The sequence below is a fragment of the Ranitomeya imitator genome, chromosome 2 (genome assembly GCF_032444005.1).
Source record: "Ranitomeya imitator isolate aRanImi1 chromosome 2, aRanImi1.pri, whole genome shotgun sequence".
NCBI lineage: Eukaryota > Metazoa > Chordata > Amphibia > Anura > Dendrobatidae > Ranitomeya > Ranitomeya imitator.
In genome coordinates this window covers 498072312-498090153 of record NC_091283.1, presented here as the reverse complement: position 1 = coordinate 498090153, position 17842 = coordinate 498072312, and the positions used below count along the sequence as shown (strand labels likewise).

The 17842-nt window shown below is 43.6% G+C and overlaps 1 protein-coding gene across 1 annotated transcript in view; it reads right to left on the bottom strand.

The window, feature by feature from the left end:
• Window positions 1–8928: 8928 nt before the first annotated feature.
• Window positions 8929–17842, bottom strand: part of P3H4 (prolyl 3-hydroxylase family member 4 (inactive)) — a 63945-nt gene continuing 55031 nt past the window's right edge. The window contains exon 7 of the mRNA XM_069751540.1: window positions 8929–9674. Within this exon, the coding sequence (XP_069607641.1) occupies window positions 9525–9674 (150 nt within the window). The 3' untranslated portion in view covers window positions 8929–9524. The remainder of the gene's footprint in view (window positions 9675–17842) is intronic.

The following is a 17842-nucleotide window of genomic DNA, read 5'->3' as shown; positions in this document are numbered from 1 at the left end:
CCACGCACCTGGATTCAAGGACATAGACCTGGGACCAGACCGTCCGCCTGTGCAGAGAAGCTTAGGCCTGAGGTGGAACCTGTCAGCCGACACCTTCGGATTCCAAATCAACTGTGCAGACAAACCATTCACTAAACGTGGTGTCCTGTCAGTGGTAAATAGCCTGTATGACCCACTGGGATTCGTAGCACCAATTACCATACAAGGTAAATCCCTTCTGAGACAGCTGTCTGAAACTGTCAAGGACTGGGATACCCCTCTACCTCCTGATAAGGAACCAAAATGGGAAACCTGGAAGCAGTCTTTGTGTGCCTTGGATAAAATCCATATAACGAGATGCTACGCTGGAATCTCACTTGCTGCTAGCACTAGGACGGAACTCCATGTGTTCTCGGATGCATCCACGGAGGCCATTGCAGCTGTTGTCTACCTGAAGGTAACGGGATCTGACAATCAAGATCATGTTGGGTTCGTTTTCGGCAAAGCTAAGTTGGCTCCCAAGCCTGACCACACTATTCCCAGGCTGGAACTCTGTGGGACTGTGCTTGCAGTAGAACTCGCAGACTTTATTCAGCATGAGCTGGACACTCACATAGATGACGTACAATACTACAGTGACAGTAAAGTTGTCTTAGGTTACATCTACAACCAAACAAGGCGCTTCTACGTGTACGTCAGTAACCGCATTGAGAGAATAAGAAGGTCTTCCAAACCTGAACAGTGGCACTATATCCCATCTGAACTTAATCCAGCCGACCATGCCACTAGACCTATGTCTATAAATTCCTTTGCTAACTCTTCTTGGCTTTCAGGTCCAAAGTTTCTGCTGGAACAGAAGGGAAGTGAATGTGTTCAGGAAGTCTTCAGCATCCAGGATCCGGACGATGATCCAGAAGTCCGCTCCGAGGTCAGTGCTCTGGCCACGAACGCTAAACCAACCTCCTCCCTCGGTTGTCAGCGCTTTGAACGCTTCTCCAATTGGATGAAACTCATTAAGACTATTGCAAGGTTAGTCCACATTGCGAGATCTTATCACAAGCCACATGGAGACAAAGACTGTCATGGTTGGCACGTCTGCCAAAAAATACTCACTATCGAGGACATTCCGGTAGGATAAACTATGAACAGAACACTGCACTACTATTTGTCCATTGGATTACAGTGGGTCAGAGATAGTTTGGCCTAGTGCGGCTTCTCTGATCCGAAGATGGGTTTTCCATTGGATTATCTCAGGAACTGACTTAATGTCTTGTTTAAAGTTATTATTGCATTACATGCATGTTTGGTTTCACTTTCTAGGTTGTTGGACTTTTTAAGGACATTGATATAGTGAAATCCCTTACGGAATTTCAGATGGGGAGTGTGCTGTTCCATGTATATTCCTCAGTTTCCATGTATGTTGTTATATTTTACTCTGCTGCCACCCAATGGCCTTTTTCTGTATGGCAGCTTGTTTTTCATGTATTTCTTGTGGGCATGTCTTACATCCGGTTCAGGGGTCAAATCTTCTCTTCCTCTGGCAGCCATTTCCAGTTTACTTTCTGTTGTGAGAGGACGCGCTTTTGAACTGGGCTTAGGAAGGCATCAGTCTTTCGACCACTCTCTCATGCTGCTCACACTTGCAGACACACTTGGTGCTACATCTTACTGTACCCTGTCTAACCTGCATTTCTGGAGAAGTACTGTATTACCAGTTATACGCTGTATGTCCAGATCAACAAAATAAACAAGTCTGGATTACACAATCCCTGGAGTGCATCATCTCTCTGGACGCTGAGGAGCATTGGTCCTGTCTGCCTCATATCGAGGAAATGCGAAGGTACGATTATCTCTCTCACAACTCTTATTAGTCTGCGACACCTTCATTCGCCTCATGTGGGGACAGAACAGCTAGCATATATGTATTTTTCCTAAGCTTTTGTACATTCACGTCTTTAAAAACCAAATCAATATATATACGGAGCTCCCAAGCATTGTGTTGCTCATTGGCCTCCATATGATATATGGAGGCCATACAAGGGTACCAGGGTTGACAATTTGGAATTTGTATAATATACAGTCTAATATATAATTGCCTAGAATACTACTTCCTGCAATTTGTGCCAACTTCCGTGGCTTTGTCCGGAGCTAATGTCCGGAGCTAATGTCCGGAGCTAATGTCCGGAGATTAATTGCCTAGAATACTACTTCCTGCAATTTGTGCCAACTTCCGTGGCTTTGTCCGGAGCTAATGTCTGGAGCTAATGTCCGGAGCTAATGTCCGGAGATAAGTGACGTCAACAGTGTCCAGTGTCTGATTGGTTGCCGCCTGCTGCGAGCGACCAATCAGAAACGTGCCGTACTGTGACACACTCCGCCCGCCATTTTGGTGTGATTTTTGAATTTTTACCTCACAGCAAGTTTCTACTGCGTGGAGGCGGGCCCAGTGACGTTGCTCTTCAAGCTCCTGCCGAATTTCGTCAAAAAAATGATAATACCATTTACCAAAACTATATATATTTAGTTGTGAAGTGGTTCAGTGACATTTTCACACCAATTTTGAACTTTTGTTTGGTGTTTTCTCCATATACTGCATATTATTTTTGTTCTTTCTTACTATTATTTATTAATTGTATTATTCTTACATTTGAATAAATAAAGTATATATGGATTCTAGACTCCCGATTCTTTAGAATCGGGCTGCCATCTAGTATACAATAAAATATTAATCTAAGTGGAGCCTTTATACGCTAATCTCAGTCTGTTATCTACATTAACTGTGCAGTAGTGATGAGCGAGCGTGTTGGGATATGGCGTTATCTCGGCATGCTCAGGTGCTAACTGAAAGTGCTCAAAAAATATGTTCGAATCCACGCAGCTGCATGTCTTGTGGCTGTTTGATAGCTGCAACACATGCAGGGATTTCCTAACAAACAGGTCGACATGCAGCTGCGGGGACTTGAACATATTATTTGAGCATACCGAAGAAACTCGGTTAGCACCCGAGCATGCTCAGATAACATCTTTTCAGAGCACGCTCGCTCATCACTACTATGCAGCTGTTCCCTGAACTCAGCCATTTTAGGCTGGTGAAAGTCTGACTTGGCTTAGACTACTGACAAGATGACCAGAAAATCCCTGCCGCCATAGTCTGTTAATCTTGCTCATCTCCGGCGCTGAGATAATGGAGCCCAGTGGAATAAGAAACACCTTCTGCACCTATCACATCACCCACCCTGTTGTTCACTTTGAACATTTTTATTTATGTTTTGTTCTTTCAGCCGACAGAATGCCGCCATGTAGTGCCAGGCCAATACCGATATACAGTAAATCATATTGTGTCCAAATAACACACCGTATCATCCTAAAGAGGACTTATATCACTTGCCATAAATATCTGTATATTTTTTTTTACTAAGGTTTTTTCTCTTTTGATGATGCACCTCCCTATTACCGAGATATGGCTGTCTATTCTCTGTATATAAATCTACTTTAGCTAGCCAATTGGGCAAGAGTTGAGGACCACTCCCACTTGGCTACCAAGACTAGATTCCTATATAGAGAATAGGGGGCCGTATCTCTGGAACGAAAGCAGTCCAATACCAGATCCAGGAGATCAGCGCATTCACCCCAGATGAAATATGTCGCATTTATGGCATCGTTTCGAAGAGCCCATGGGAATGTTTGGCTTTACGCTGCTAGTATTTGGGACCCTCCAACCACTTGCACTCGGGATTAAATGCATTTACTTAGAACACTTACGTGAGATCATTCATTTTGCTCCATGATCATTGATTGCGGCCATTTCCTGTTCTAACATAAAAATACCTACAGCTCTTACCTGCAGTAACAGCGGCACATGAATATTCATGAGCTGCGATAAGATCGTTAGACGCGGAGACTATCCTGCGGCACAGTTATTGTTATAGTCTCACAAGCTCGTCGAGGGTCGGGAAAATGGGGCTCGTTTACTGTGGGGTAAACCTTGGTGGGTACAGGGGCCAACGTTGTAAGTTGTCCCATCTAGTTTTATACAGGTTTATTTCTTGCTTTAAAACGCCGTTTGTGGGTCACAAAGAATGGTTGGTGTGGCCTCACGTTGTAGGGGCGAGGGTTAACGTGTATTAAAGATCCAGTTTTATCCAGATTGCCAACATCGATCTCAATAAAATTCTGGCGAAATTGGAGGCGCTTTATGGGAAATGCAGAACGCACACTACTAAGCACATGAGGTTTTAAAGGGGTTGTGCCGGACTTTAACATTGATGGCCTATCCTTTAGTATATTTTATCAATGTCTGAATGGTGGGGGTGCGACACCCAGGACCCCTGCTGATCTGCTCCCTTGACGGAATAGCGGCTGCTTCCGGATAATGTACAGTGCAGTACCTGGCTCTGGCCACTATGCAGCTGAAGGAGCTATGCTGCTCCATAACTGGTCAGTTCCAGCCACACCCAACATCGGGAACAGCTAATCAGCTGTACTTACCTTTCTCGGGTCCACTGAAGGAGTCTCCACTTCTACTTCAGGGGTCTGCCATTGGCTGCGGTGTTGATATCAAGTCCACAGTACGCCAGCAAATCAGTGAGATTAGCAGCTCTAAAGGGGGCATTTTGTTTACATGTTGAGCTCACTGATTGGCTGTGAAAGACAATGCCAGACACCAGTAGCAGCAGTGACAATTCATCTGTGGACCTGAGGAAGGTGAGTACAGCACGGTTTATTTTCTAACAAACTGTAGCTGGGGCAGACCATTGTCTGAAAGGGGCCACTTTAAGGCAGAGGTCCCCAACTCCAGTCCTCAAGGCCCACCAACAGGTCATGTTTTCAGGATTTCCTTTGCATTGCACAGGTGATGCAATTATTACCTGGGCAAGACTAAGGAAATCCTGAAAACATGACCTGTTGGTGGGCCTTGAGGACTGGAGTTGGGGACCCCTGCTTTAAGGCATTTACCAGCACAGAATGTTGAACTTAAGAATATGATGATAAAAAAGGGGAGATTTACTTGGAGGGTTAATGTGCATTTACAATGAAAAATTATCATGAATGAACACTCTTGAAAGCGCTCATTTCACGATAATCTTTGGGTATAAACCGACTTATCTCCCGACGTACGAGCAAAACTCTTGTTCATTGGGTGAATTCAGATGTTTTGCCCCACAAAAATCATTGTTCTCGACAGCACATGGTCCTGTGTATATGGCAGCTATGCTGCAGAACTCTGCATCACTCCGTCCTCACTATACATGGAGAAACCTGATTATCACCATGGACAAGGGTCCTAGTGGTGGGACCCTCCTCATCAGACATTACAGGATATGCCACAAATAAGACTAAAAAAGCTGCTCATACACATTAGACAGCTGTCGGCGGAATGCTGCTGCAGCCAATCGTTTGGTGGCCAGCCATCTATCCTGACTCTCCCATACACACCACCAGTCGGCTGGCTCCCCCATACACACTGCTGGCTGAACCTATCCATGTCTGTGTCTTCTGTTGTCATTAAGGTCCCTTCACATTTAGCGACGCTGCAGCGATACCGACAACGATCCGAATCGCTGCAGCGTCGCTGTTTGGTCGCTGGAGAGCTGTCACACAGACCGCTCTCCAGCGACCAACGATGCCGGTAACCAGGGTAAACATCGGGTAACTAAGCGCAGGGCCGCGCTTAGTAACCCGATGTTTACCCTGGTTACCATGCTAAAAGTAAAAAAAAACAAACACTACATACTTACCTAACGCTGTCTGTCCTCCAGCGCTGCGCTCTGCTTCTCTGCTCTCCTCCTGTACTGTCTGGGAGCCGGAAAGCAGAGCGGTGACGTCACCGCTCTGCTTTCCGGCTCACAGCCAGTACAGGAGGAGAGCAGAGCGCAGCGCTGGAGGACAGACAGCTGTAGGTAAGTATGTAGTGTTTGTTTTTTTTTACTTTTAGCATGGTAACCAGGGTAAACATCGGGTTACTAAGCGCGGCCCTGCGCTTAGTTACCCGATGTTTACCCTGGTTACCAGTGAAGACATCGCTGGATCGGTGTCACACACGCCGATCCAGCGATGTCTCCAGGGAGTCCAGCGACGAAATAAAGTTCTGGACTTTATTCAGCGACCAACGATCTCCCAGCAGGGGCCTGATCGTTGGTCGCTGTCACACATAACGATTTCATTAACGATATCGTTGCTACGTCACAAATAGCAACGATATCGTTAACAATATCGTTATGTGTGAAGGTACCTTTAGTCTAAAATTCGCCATAGATTTTAATTCCCCCATACACGTTATTGTTCCTTCAATGGGGTTAGTTGAACGTGATAAGTGGTTTAAAATTGCAGAGAGTTTATAAAAACAAGCAACTTTGCAATTTAATGGTTAAAAGTCCTCCCTGAAGTCTCTCAATGGTAACACTAAGGCTTTGTCCCTCGGACAATTTTGAGTGTTCCAGATAGTTTTTTTCATGCTGATTTAAGAAATGACTTCAGATTTTTCTTACCACGTAAGGTTTTTGAGAAATGATACGAAACATTATACTATTCTGTTATAATTCTAAAAACTCTTATATGGACTTTTTCTGAAACCGTACACTGCGCAACAAATTTCAGGGAAGTTCTTGTCCCCTGAGAAAATGTTGTTGTATTTTATAGATTTTGATATGCTGAACACGAATATGTGCTCCAAAAGTCTGTATCACGTAAGGTTCTTAAAGGGAAGGTTGTTGCCGAAATATCTGTGACTGGAACGAGTTCCATCAGTGGCGCAGCTAGGGGTTCAGCTCGGGGGGGGGGGTTGGGCGGGGGAGGACGACATCCGAGTGGGCCCCTAACCGGTAACTCTGATATTACCGCTATATGGTGACATACAGTGGTAGAGATCAGTGCTGCAAAACATAAAGTGATTACAGCACAGTTACTTAGTGTCTTACCGCTGACGTTCTTTCTGATGGAATCGTCACTTTTCCCGTCTTTTCCATCTGGCCCAGACCGACATGACAACTTCTTCCAGCAATGACTCGCCTGCAGAGATTACAACAAAGACACATTTCACTTTTTACATTTCCAGCCCCATCACCATCTATTCCCAACCTGCACAAACTCCTCATCCTGCTGATACTCCAATACTGAGCCGCTGCTGCCATATGTGTCCCTATAACTGCCCCTGATATCCCCAATACTGAGCCACTGCTGCTGTATGTGTCCCTATTACTGCACCTGATACCCCAATACTGAGCCGCTGCTGCCGTATGTGTCCCTATTACTGCACCTGATATCCCAATACTGAGCCGCTGCTGCCGTATGTGTCCCTATTACTGCACCTGATACCCCAATACTGAGCCGCTGCTGCCGTATGAGTCCCTATTACTGCACCTGATACCCCAATACTGAGCCGCTGCTGCCGTATGTGTCCCTATTACTGCACCTGATATCCCAATACTGAGCCGCTGCTGCCGTATGTGTCCCTATTACTGCCCCTGATAGCCCAATACTGAGCCGCTGCTGCCGTATGTGTCCCTATTACTGCCCGATAGCCCAATACTGAGCCGCTGCTGCCGTATGTGTCCCTATTACTGCACCTGATACCCCAATACTGAGCCGCTGCTGCCGTATGTGTCCCTATTACTGCACCTGATACCCCAATACTGAGCCGCTGCTGCCGTATGTGTCCCTATTACTGCCCGATACCCCAATACTGAGCCGCTGCTGCCGTATGTGTCCCTATTACTGCACCTGATACCCCAATACTGAGCCGCTGCTGCCGTATGTGTCCCTATTACTGCCCGATACCCCAATACTGAGCCGCTGCTGCCCTATATGTCCCTATTACTGCACCTGATACCCCAATACTGAGCCACTGCTGCCGTATGTGTCCCTATTACTGCACCTGATAGCCTAATACTGAGCCACTGCTTCCGTATGTGTCCCTATTACTGCCCCTGATAGCCCAATACTGAGCCGCTGCTGCCCTATATGTCCCTATTACTGCACCTGATAGCCTAATACTGAGCCACTGCTGCCGTATGTGTCCCTATTACTGCCCCTGATACCCCAATACTGAGCCGCTGCTGCTGTATGTGTCCCTATTACTGCACCTGATACCCCAATACTGAGCCACTGCTGCCATATGTGTCCCTATTACTGCCCCTGATACCCCAATACTGAGCCACTGCTGCCGTATGTGTCCCTATTACTGCCCCTGCTGTTTGGCAAAATAACAGTGCTCCTCTTTAATGCCCTACATAATACTGCCCACCACTGTGCGCCTTTAAATAGTAATAATGCTTCCTTTGTTCTCTCTAAATTATAAAATTGCCTCCAAGAAAATATAAATGCCCTGTGCAAATATCCTAGAAAACCATCTTCTTGCCCCTTTGATGGCCACAATACTCTGAGTGCCCTTATAACAATAATGCATCTTAAGTGCCCATTTAACATTTAAAAATGTCCACTGAGTCACATAATGTACAGCTCCCCTATACCCAGTATGGTGGGGTCATAGCTACCCTATACGATACGATGTCCCCACTGCTCCCACAAAACACAGTATAATGATCCCCACAGAAACCCTCACACTGTATAATAGCCACCAGCACGTCCTATCTGACATTTATAGGAAGTCTTGAAAAAACGAGACCCGAAACGCACGTCGAGGCTGTGGTGGGTTAATGTTGATCCTCCCTCATCATGGGTAAGCAATATTATACATGACCTATTTTTCGTGGGCTGATGAGAATACTCTTCCCATCACGCTATGTCTGCTGTCATTGATAACAGTGATGGCAGGAGCTGCTGATGGGAGTAGTGGTCTCATCAGCCAGCGCCTGTGCTCACACTGCAAAAACAAAAAAACACTTTTTTAGCGAAAATAAAATGGCACAAATTAAAAGAATGAGGTGTAAATGAAAATACCAAAACCAAAAAAAAGAAAGGTGCAAATACAATAAAGAATGAGGTCGAAAGTACATTAGAAAGTTGCAGACAATTTTATTGTACAATGATAAAGCCTTATTTAAATAACACTGTAGGACCCCTTTAAATCTTGATGAAAGCACAGGGTAAGGGGTCTCCATACAAATCCATCCCCTTACAGACATCGGGGCACAAACCAGTCACATTCCAGCTGGTTTCCGTTTCCTTTTCCATATTCGTTTAATACCTGAAGACCTTTCATTGTCACACAGTGCTGTCGGACGTATCCATACCTGGCAATATATGGAAATGCCGACATGTGCAGCCAGGTCCTGGGCATGATGAATATAATCTTGTCATCGACTTAGACTGACTCATACAATGACTGGAATGGAATCTTCCTATATTTGGCAATAGTCCCATTTTTTTTTATTAGCACTGGTCCCAAATTGTACGGTGTGGTGTTCCGTCAATGAACTATAAGAGAGGTAGACATAGCTACTGACTTCTAGAAATAGCGCCACTCTTGTGCATTGGAGGTATCTGGTATTGCATTTCTTCCCAAAAGAATGACAGTCTCTAGAAGACAGTAGCTAAGTTTTTCTAACCTAATACGATCCCTCTCATGATCCACTATTGATCGTTGCCTACATTTCCTCTTGTTTGTCTGCCAGGTCCCCTTTAGATTTCGGCTGTGTCCACCACTCGGCATAAATCCCTTCTTCATAATCCCCTTCTCCTTCAAATTCTGCATCGGAAGGGGGCGGTTCTGTGTCTTGCAATGTTCCAATTTCAACCTGCAATTAAACATAGAGAGACACAATAATGCAGCAATATGGCCTGTCTTTGGGTTTGCCAACAAGGCATTTGCCCACACAGCCCTTGTTTCCTGAGGACAGGAACCAAAGGGTAGGAACTGCATTATCTAGGCACTATATGACGGTAATTTTTCTTGTGGATCACTAAAATGGGATCATATTTACAACATATAAGTGGCAGAGGTTTTGTCGTTTTTTTTTTTGCCAGTGTGACATGGCATCCTCAAACCATTACAGTAAAATCTAGGCTCCAATATGGCGCCTCTTCCCATCTGAAATTTGCACTGTGCCTCAAAAAAATGGTTGACGTATTTTTTCCTGTTGTCCTTGTGAAGATCAAAAAAATTGGAGTTAAAAGAACATTTTTGTGGGAAAATGTGTGTTTTTTTTATTATTTGCACGGCTCTACGTTATAAAGTTCTGTAAAGCACCTGGGGGTTCAAGGTGCTCAACACACATCTAAATAAATTACTTGATGGGTCTAGTTTCCAAAATGGGGTAATTGTGTTTTTTTTTCACTGTTTAGGCATTAGCAGGGGATCTCAAAACGCTCTTGATTCCAGCCAATTTTGGGTTCAAAAAGTCAAACGATGTTCCTTCCCTTCTAAGCTCTGCCGTGCGCCTAAACAGTAGTTTTCCCCCACATATGTAGTATTGGCGTACTCCAGAGAAATTGCACTACAAATTTGGAGGTTCAGTTTCTCCTGTTACCCTTGTGAAAATAAAAAAAGTTGGGGCTAAATTAAAATTTTTGTTAAAACCAGGTAAAATGTTAATTTTTCCCTTCCACATTGCATTAATAATTCCTGTGAAGCATCTGAAGGGTTAATAAATTTATTGAATGTGGAGGACTTTGAGGGGTGCAGTATTTAGAATGGTGTTAATTTGGGGTATTTTCTGTCATGTAGGCCCCCCGACATCACTTCAAATATTAGGTGGTCCTTAACCCCTTTACCCCCAAGGGTGGTTTGCACGTTAATGACCAGGCCAATTTTTACAATTCTGACCACTGTCCCTTTATGAGGTTATAACTCCGAAACGCTTCAACGGATCCTGGTGATTCTGACATTGTTTTCTCGTGACATATTGTACTTCATGATAGTGGTAAAATTTCTTTGATAGTACCTGCGTTTATTTGTGAAAAAAACGGAAATTTGGCGAAAATTTTGAAAATTTCGCAATTTTCAAACTTTGAATTTTTATGCAATTAAATCACAGAGATATGTCACACAAAATACTTAATAAGTAACATTTCCCACATGTCTCCTTTACATCAGCATAATTTTGGAACCAATTTTTTTTTTTGTTAGGGAGTTATAAGGGTTAAAAGTTGACCAGCAATTTCTCATTTTTACAACACCATTTTTTTTTAGGGACCACGTCTCATTTGAAGTCATTTTGAGGGGTCTATATGATAGAAAATGCCCAAGTGTGACACCATTCTAAAAACTGCACCCCTCAAGGTGCTCAAAACCACATTCAAGAAGTTTATTAACCCTTCAGGTGTTTAATAGGAATTTTTGGAATGTTTAAATAAAAATGAACATTTAACTTTTTTACACAAAAAATTTTCTTCAGCTCCAATTTGTTTTATTTTACCAAGGGTAACAGGAGAAATTGGACCCAAAAAGTTGTTGTCCAATTTGTCCTGAGTACGCTGATACCCCATATGTGGCAGTAAACCACTGTTTGGGCGCATGGGAGAGCTCGGAAGGGAAGGAGCGCTATTTGACTTTTCAATGCAAAATTGACAGGAATTGAGATGGGACGCCATGTTGCGTTTGGAGAGCCACTGATGTGCCTAAACATTGAAACCCCCCACAAGTGACACCATTTTGGAAAGTAGACCCCCTAAGGAACTTATCTGGATGTGTGGTGAGCACTTTGACCCACCAAGGGCTTCACAGAAGTTTATAATGCAGAGCCATAAAAATAAAACAAAATTTTTTTCCCACAAAAATTATTTTTTAGCCCCCAGTTTTGTATTTTCCCTAGGGTAACAGGAGAAATTGGACCCCAAAAGTTGTTGTCCAATTTGTCCTGAGTACGCTGATACCCCATATGTGGGGGGGAACCACCGTTTGGGCGCATGGGAGGGTTCGGAAGGGAAGGAGCGCCATTTGGAATGCAGACTTAGATGGAATGGTCTGCAGGCGTCACATTGCGTTTGCAGAGCCCCTAATGTACCTAAACAGTAGAAACCCCCCACAAGTGACACCATTTTGGAAAGTAGACCCCCTAAGGAACTCATCTTGATGTGTTGTGAGAGCTTTGAACCCCCAAGTATTTCACTACAGTTTATAACGCAGAGCCATGCAAATAAAAAATATTTTTTTTTTCCACAAAAATTATATTTTAGCCCCCAGTTTTGTATTTTTCCAAGGTTAGCAGGAGAAATTGGACCCTAAATGTTGTTGTCCAATTTGTCCTGAGTACGCTGATACCCGATATGTGAGGGGGAACCACCGTTTGGGCGCATGGGAGGGCTCAGAAGGGAAGGAGCATCATTTGGAATGCAGACTTAGATGGATTGGTCTGCAGGCGTCACATTGCGTTTGCAGAGCCCCTAATGTACCTAAACAGTAGAAACCCCCCACAAGTGACCCCACATTGGAAACTAGACCCCTCAATGAACTTATCTAGATGTGTTGTGAGAACTTTGAACCCCCAAGTGTTTCACTACAGTTTATAACGCAGAGCCGTGAAAATAAAAAATCTTTTTGTTTTCCCACAAAAATTATTTTTTAGCCCCCAGTTTTGTATTTTCCCAAGGGTAACAGGAGAAATTGGTCCACAAAAGTTGTTGTCCAATTTGTCCTGAGTACGCTGATACCCCATATGTTGGGGTAAACCCCTGTTTGGGCACACAGGAGAGCTCGGAAGGGAAGGAGCACTGTTTTACTTTTTCAACGCAGAATTGGCTGGAATTGAGATCGGACGCCATGTCGTGTTTGGAGAGTCCCTGATGTGCCGAAACAGTGGAAACCCCCCAATTATAACTGAAACCCTAATCTAAACACACCCCTAACCCTAATTCCAACGGTAACCCTAACCACACTTCTAACCCTGACACACCCCTAACCCTAATCCCAACCCTATTCCCAACTGTAAATGTAATCTAAACCCTAACCCTAACTTTAGCCCCAACCCTAACTGTAGCCCCAACGCTAACCCTAACCCTAGCCCTAACCCTAGCCCTAACCCTAACCCTAGCCCTAACCCTAGCCCTAGCCCTAACCCTAGCCCTAGCCCTAGCCCTAACCCTAGCCCTAACCCTAACCCTAACCCTAACCCTAGCCCTAACCCTAGCCCTAACCCTAACCCTAGCCCTAACCCTAGCCCTAACCCTAGCCCTAGCCCTAACCCTAGCCCTAACCCTAGCCCTAACCCTAACCCTAATGGGAAAATGGAAATAAATACATTTTTTTTTATTTTTCCCTAACTAAGGGGGTGATGAAGGGGGGTTTGATTTACTTTTATAGCGAGTTTTTTAGCGGATTTTTATGATTGGCAGCCGTCACACACTGAAAGACCCTTTTTATTGCAAAAAATATTTTTTGCAATACCACATTTTGAGAGCTATAATTTTTCCATATTTTGGTCCACAGAGTCATGTGAGGTCTTGTTTTTTGCGGGACGAGTTGACGTTTTTATTGAAAACATTTTTGGGCACGTGACATTTTTTTATCGCTTTTTATTCCGATTTTTGTGAGGAAGAATGACCAAAAGCCAGCTATTCATGAATTTCTATTGGGGGAGGCGTTTATACCGTTCCGCGTTTGGTAAAATTGATAAATCAGTTTTATTCTTCGGGTCAGTACGATTACAGCGATACCTCATTTATATCATTTTTTTATGGTTTGGTGCTTTTATACGATAAAAACTATTTTACAGAAAAAATAATTATTTTTGCATCGCTTTATTCTCAGGACTATAACTTTTTTGTTTTTTTGCTGATGATGCTGTATGGCGGCTCTTTTTTTGCGGGACAATATGACGCTTTCAGCGGTACCATGGTTATTTATATCTGTCCTTTTGATCGCGTGTTATTCCACTTTTTGTTCGGCGGTATGATAATAAAGCGTTGTTTTTTGCCTCGTTTTTTTTTTTTTTTCTTACGGTGTTTACTGAAGGGGTTAACTAGTGGGACAGTTTTATAGGTCGGGTCGTTACGGACGCGGCGATACTAAATATGTGTACTTTTATTGGTTTTTTTTTTTTATTTAGATGAAGAAATGTATTTATGGGAATAATATTTTTTTTTTTTTTTTTTCATTATTTTGGAATATTTTTTTTTATTTTTTTTACACATTTGGAAAAATTTTTTTTAACTTTTTTACTTTGTCCCAGGGGGGGACATCACAGATCAGTGATCTGACAGTTTGCACAGCACTCTGTCAGATCACTGATCTGACATGCAGCGCTGCAGCCTTCACAGTGCCTGCTCTAAGCAGGCTCTGTGAAGCCACCTCCCTCCCTGCAGGACCCGGATCCGCGGCCATCTTGGATCCGGGGCTCGAGCAGGGAGGGAGGTGAGGAGACCCTCGCAGCAACGCGATCACATCGCGTTGCTGCGGGGGGCTCAGGGAAGCACGCAGGGAGCCCCCTCCCTGCGCGGTGCTTCCCTGCACCGCCGGCACATCGCGATCATCTTTGATCGCGGTGTGCCAGGGGTTAATGTGCCGGGGGCGGTCCGTGACCGCTCCTGGCACATAATGCCGGATGTCAGCTGCGATAAGCAGCTGACACCCGGCCGCGATCGGCCGCGCTCCCCCCGTGAGCGCGGCCGATCGGCTATGACGTACTATCCCGTCCAGGGTCAGATAAGCCCAGGGCACCTCGACGGGATAGTACGTCTAAGGTCACAGAGGGGTTAAAAAAAAAAGAAAAAGAAAAAAAGAAAAATGGTTTTGCACATTTCGTTGGAAAAATGAGAAATTTCTGGTCAACTGTTAACCCTTCTAACTTCCTAAAAAAGAAAATTTGTCTCAAAAATTGTGCTGATCTAAAGTAGACATGTGGGAAATATTATTTATTAACTATTTTGTGTGACATATCTCTGTGATTTAAGGGCATAAGAATTAATAGTTTGAAAATTGTGAAATTTTCAACATTTTCTCCAAATTTCTGACATTTTCACAAATAAATGCAAGTCATATCAAAGAAATGCTACCATTGTCATGAAGTACAATATGTCAGGAAAAAAAATCACAGTGTGAGGACTGGCGGAACGCACCAAGTTAATATGGATGTTATAATTGGTGTGTTCGCAGCCTGGGGTGCACCGTTCAGGAGACAACCTGCTGCTAGAAAATGACGGCACTATATGGCGGTATAAGTGAACTCAGTTACTTCACTCAGTCACACAGAAAAGAAACCGTTACAGGGGAACACAGCTAACTGCTGAGCTGATGGCAGTCAGTTGTCACGCACACAGAGAAGCACACAAAAACTCCTCACCGGAGGTGCCGGTATTCTAGGGGCTTATTTCAGCTGGGTCCCTAAATACAAACATACAGGCGCGACCACAATTTGCAAGCTCATAACATGAAGTGATACTAGCGCATGGCCCTGCGGCCATGCAAACCTTTTATAGCTGCAGCAGCTTCAGGACCTTCCTAGAGGACCAATGGAAGTTGCTACAATACCGGAGCAACTTCAGGACCTTCCTAGAAGACCAATGGGAGCTGCAGCAGTACCTGAGCATATAGTAACATAGTAACATAGTTAGTAAGGCCGAAAAAAGACATTTGTCCATCCAGTTCAGCCTATATTCCATCATAATAAATCCCCAGATCTACGTCCTTCTACAGAACCTAATAATTGTATGATACAATATTGTTCTGCTCCAGGAAGACATCCAGGCCTCTCTTGAACCCCTCGACTGAGTTCGCCATCACCACCTCCTCAGGCAAGCAATTCCAGATTCTCACTGCCCTAACAGTAAAGAATCCTCTTCTATGTTGGTGGAAAAATCTTCTCTCCTCCAGACGCAAAGAATGCCCCCTTGTGCCCGTCACCTTCCTTGGTATAAACAGATCCTCAGCGAGATATTTGTATTGTCCCCTTATATACTTATACATGGTTATTAGATCGCCCCTCAGTCGTCTTTTTTCTAGACTAAATAATCCTAATTTCGCTAATCTGTCTGGGTATTGTAGTTCTCCCATCCCCTTTATTAATTTTGTTGCCCTCCTTTGTACTCTCTCTAGTTCCATTATATCCTTCCTGAGCACCGGTGCCCAAAACTGGACACAGTACTCCATGTGCGGTCTAACTAGGGATTTGTACAGAGGCAGTATAATGCTCTCATCATGTGTATCCAGACCTCTTTTAATGCACACCATGATCCTGTTTGCCTTGGCAGCTGCTGCCTGGCACTGGCTGCTCCAGGTAAGTTTATCATTAACTAGGATCCCCAAGTCCTTCTCCCTGTCAGATTTACCCAGTGGTTTCCCATTCAGTGTGTAATGGTGACATTGATTCCTTCTTCTCATGTGTATAACCTTACATTTATCATTGTTAAACCTCATCTGCCACCTTTCAGCCCAAGTTTCCAACTTATCCAGATCCATCTGTAGCAGAATACTATCTTCTCTTGTATTAACTGCTTTACATAGTTTTGTATCATCTGCAAATATTGATATTTTACTGTGTAAACCTTCTACTAGATCATTAATGAATATGTTGAAGAGAACAGGTCCCAATACCGACCCCTGCGGTACCCCACTGGTCACAGCGACCCAGTTAGAGACTATACCATTTATAACCACCCTCTGCTTTCTATCACTAAGCCAGTTACTAACCCATTTACACACATTTTCCCCCAGACCAAGCATTCTCATTTTGTGTACCAACCTCTTGTGCGGCACGGTATCAAACGCTTTGGAAAAATCGAGATATACCACGTCCAATGACTCACCGTGGTCCAGCCTATAGCTTACCTCTTCATAAAAACTGATTAGATTGGTTTGACAGGAGCGATTTCTCATAAACCCATGCTGATATGGAGTTAAACAGTTATTCTCATTGAGATAATCCAGAATAACATCCCTCAGAAACCCTTCAAATATTTTACCAACAATAGAGGTTAGACTTACTGGCCTATAATTTCCAGGTTCACTTTTAGAGCCCTTTTTGAATATTGGCACCACATTTGCTATGCGCCAATCCTGCGGAACAGACCCTGTCGCTATAGAGTCCCTAAAAATAAGAAATAATGGTTTATCTATTACATTACTTAGTTCTCTTAGTACTCGTGGGTGTATGCCATCCGGACCCGGAGATTTATCTATTTTAATCTTATTTAGCCGGTTTCGCACCTCTTCTTGGGTTAGATTGGTGACCCTTAATATAGGGTTTTCATTGTTTCTTGGGATTTCACCTAGCATTTCATTTTCCACCGTGAATACCGTGGAGAAGAAGGTGTTTAATATGTTAGCTTTTTCCTCATCATCTACAACCATTCTTTCCTCACTATTTTTTAAGGGGCCTACATTTTCAGTTTTTATTCTTTTACTATTGATATAGTTGAAGAACAGTTTGGGATTAGTTTTACTCTCCTTAGCAATGTGCTTCTCTGTTTCCTTTTTGGCAGCTTTAATTAGTTTTTTAGATAAAGTATTTTTCTCCCTATAGTTTTTTAGAGCTTCAATGGTGCCATCCTGCTTTAGTAGTGCAAATGCTTTCTTTTTACTGTTAATTGCCTGTCTTACTTCTTTGTTTAGCCACATTGGGTTTTTCCTATTTCTAGTCCTTTTATTCCCACAAGGTATAAACCGCTTACACTGCCTATTTAGGATGTTCTTAAACATTTCCCATTTATTATCTGTATTCTTATTTCTGAGGATATTGTCCCAGTCTACCAGATTAAGGGCATCTCTAAGCTGGTCAAACTTTGCCTTCCTAAAGTTCAGTGTTTTTGTGACTCCCTGACAAGTCCCCCTAGTGAAAGACAGGTGAAACTGCACAATATTGTGGTCGCTATTTCCTAGATGCCCGACCACCTGCAGATTTGTTATTCTGTCAGGTCTATTAGATAGTATTAGGTCTAAAAGTGCTGCTCCTCTGGTTGGATTCTGCACCAATTGTGAAAGATAATTTTTCTTGGTTATTAGCAGAAACCTGTTGCCTTTATGGGTTTCACA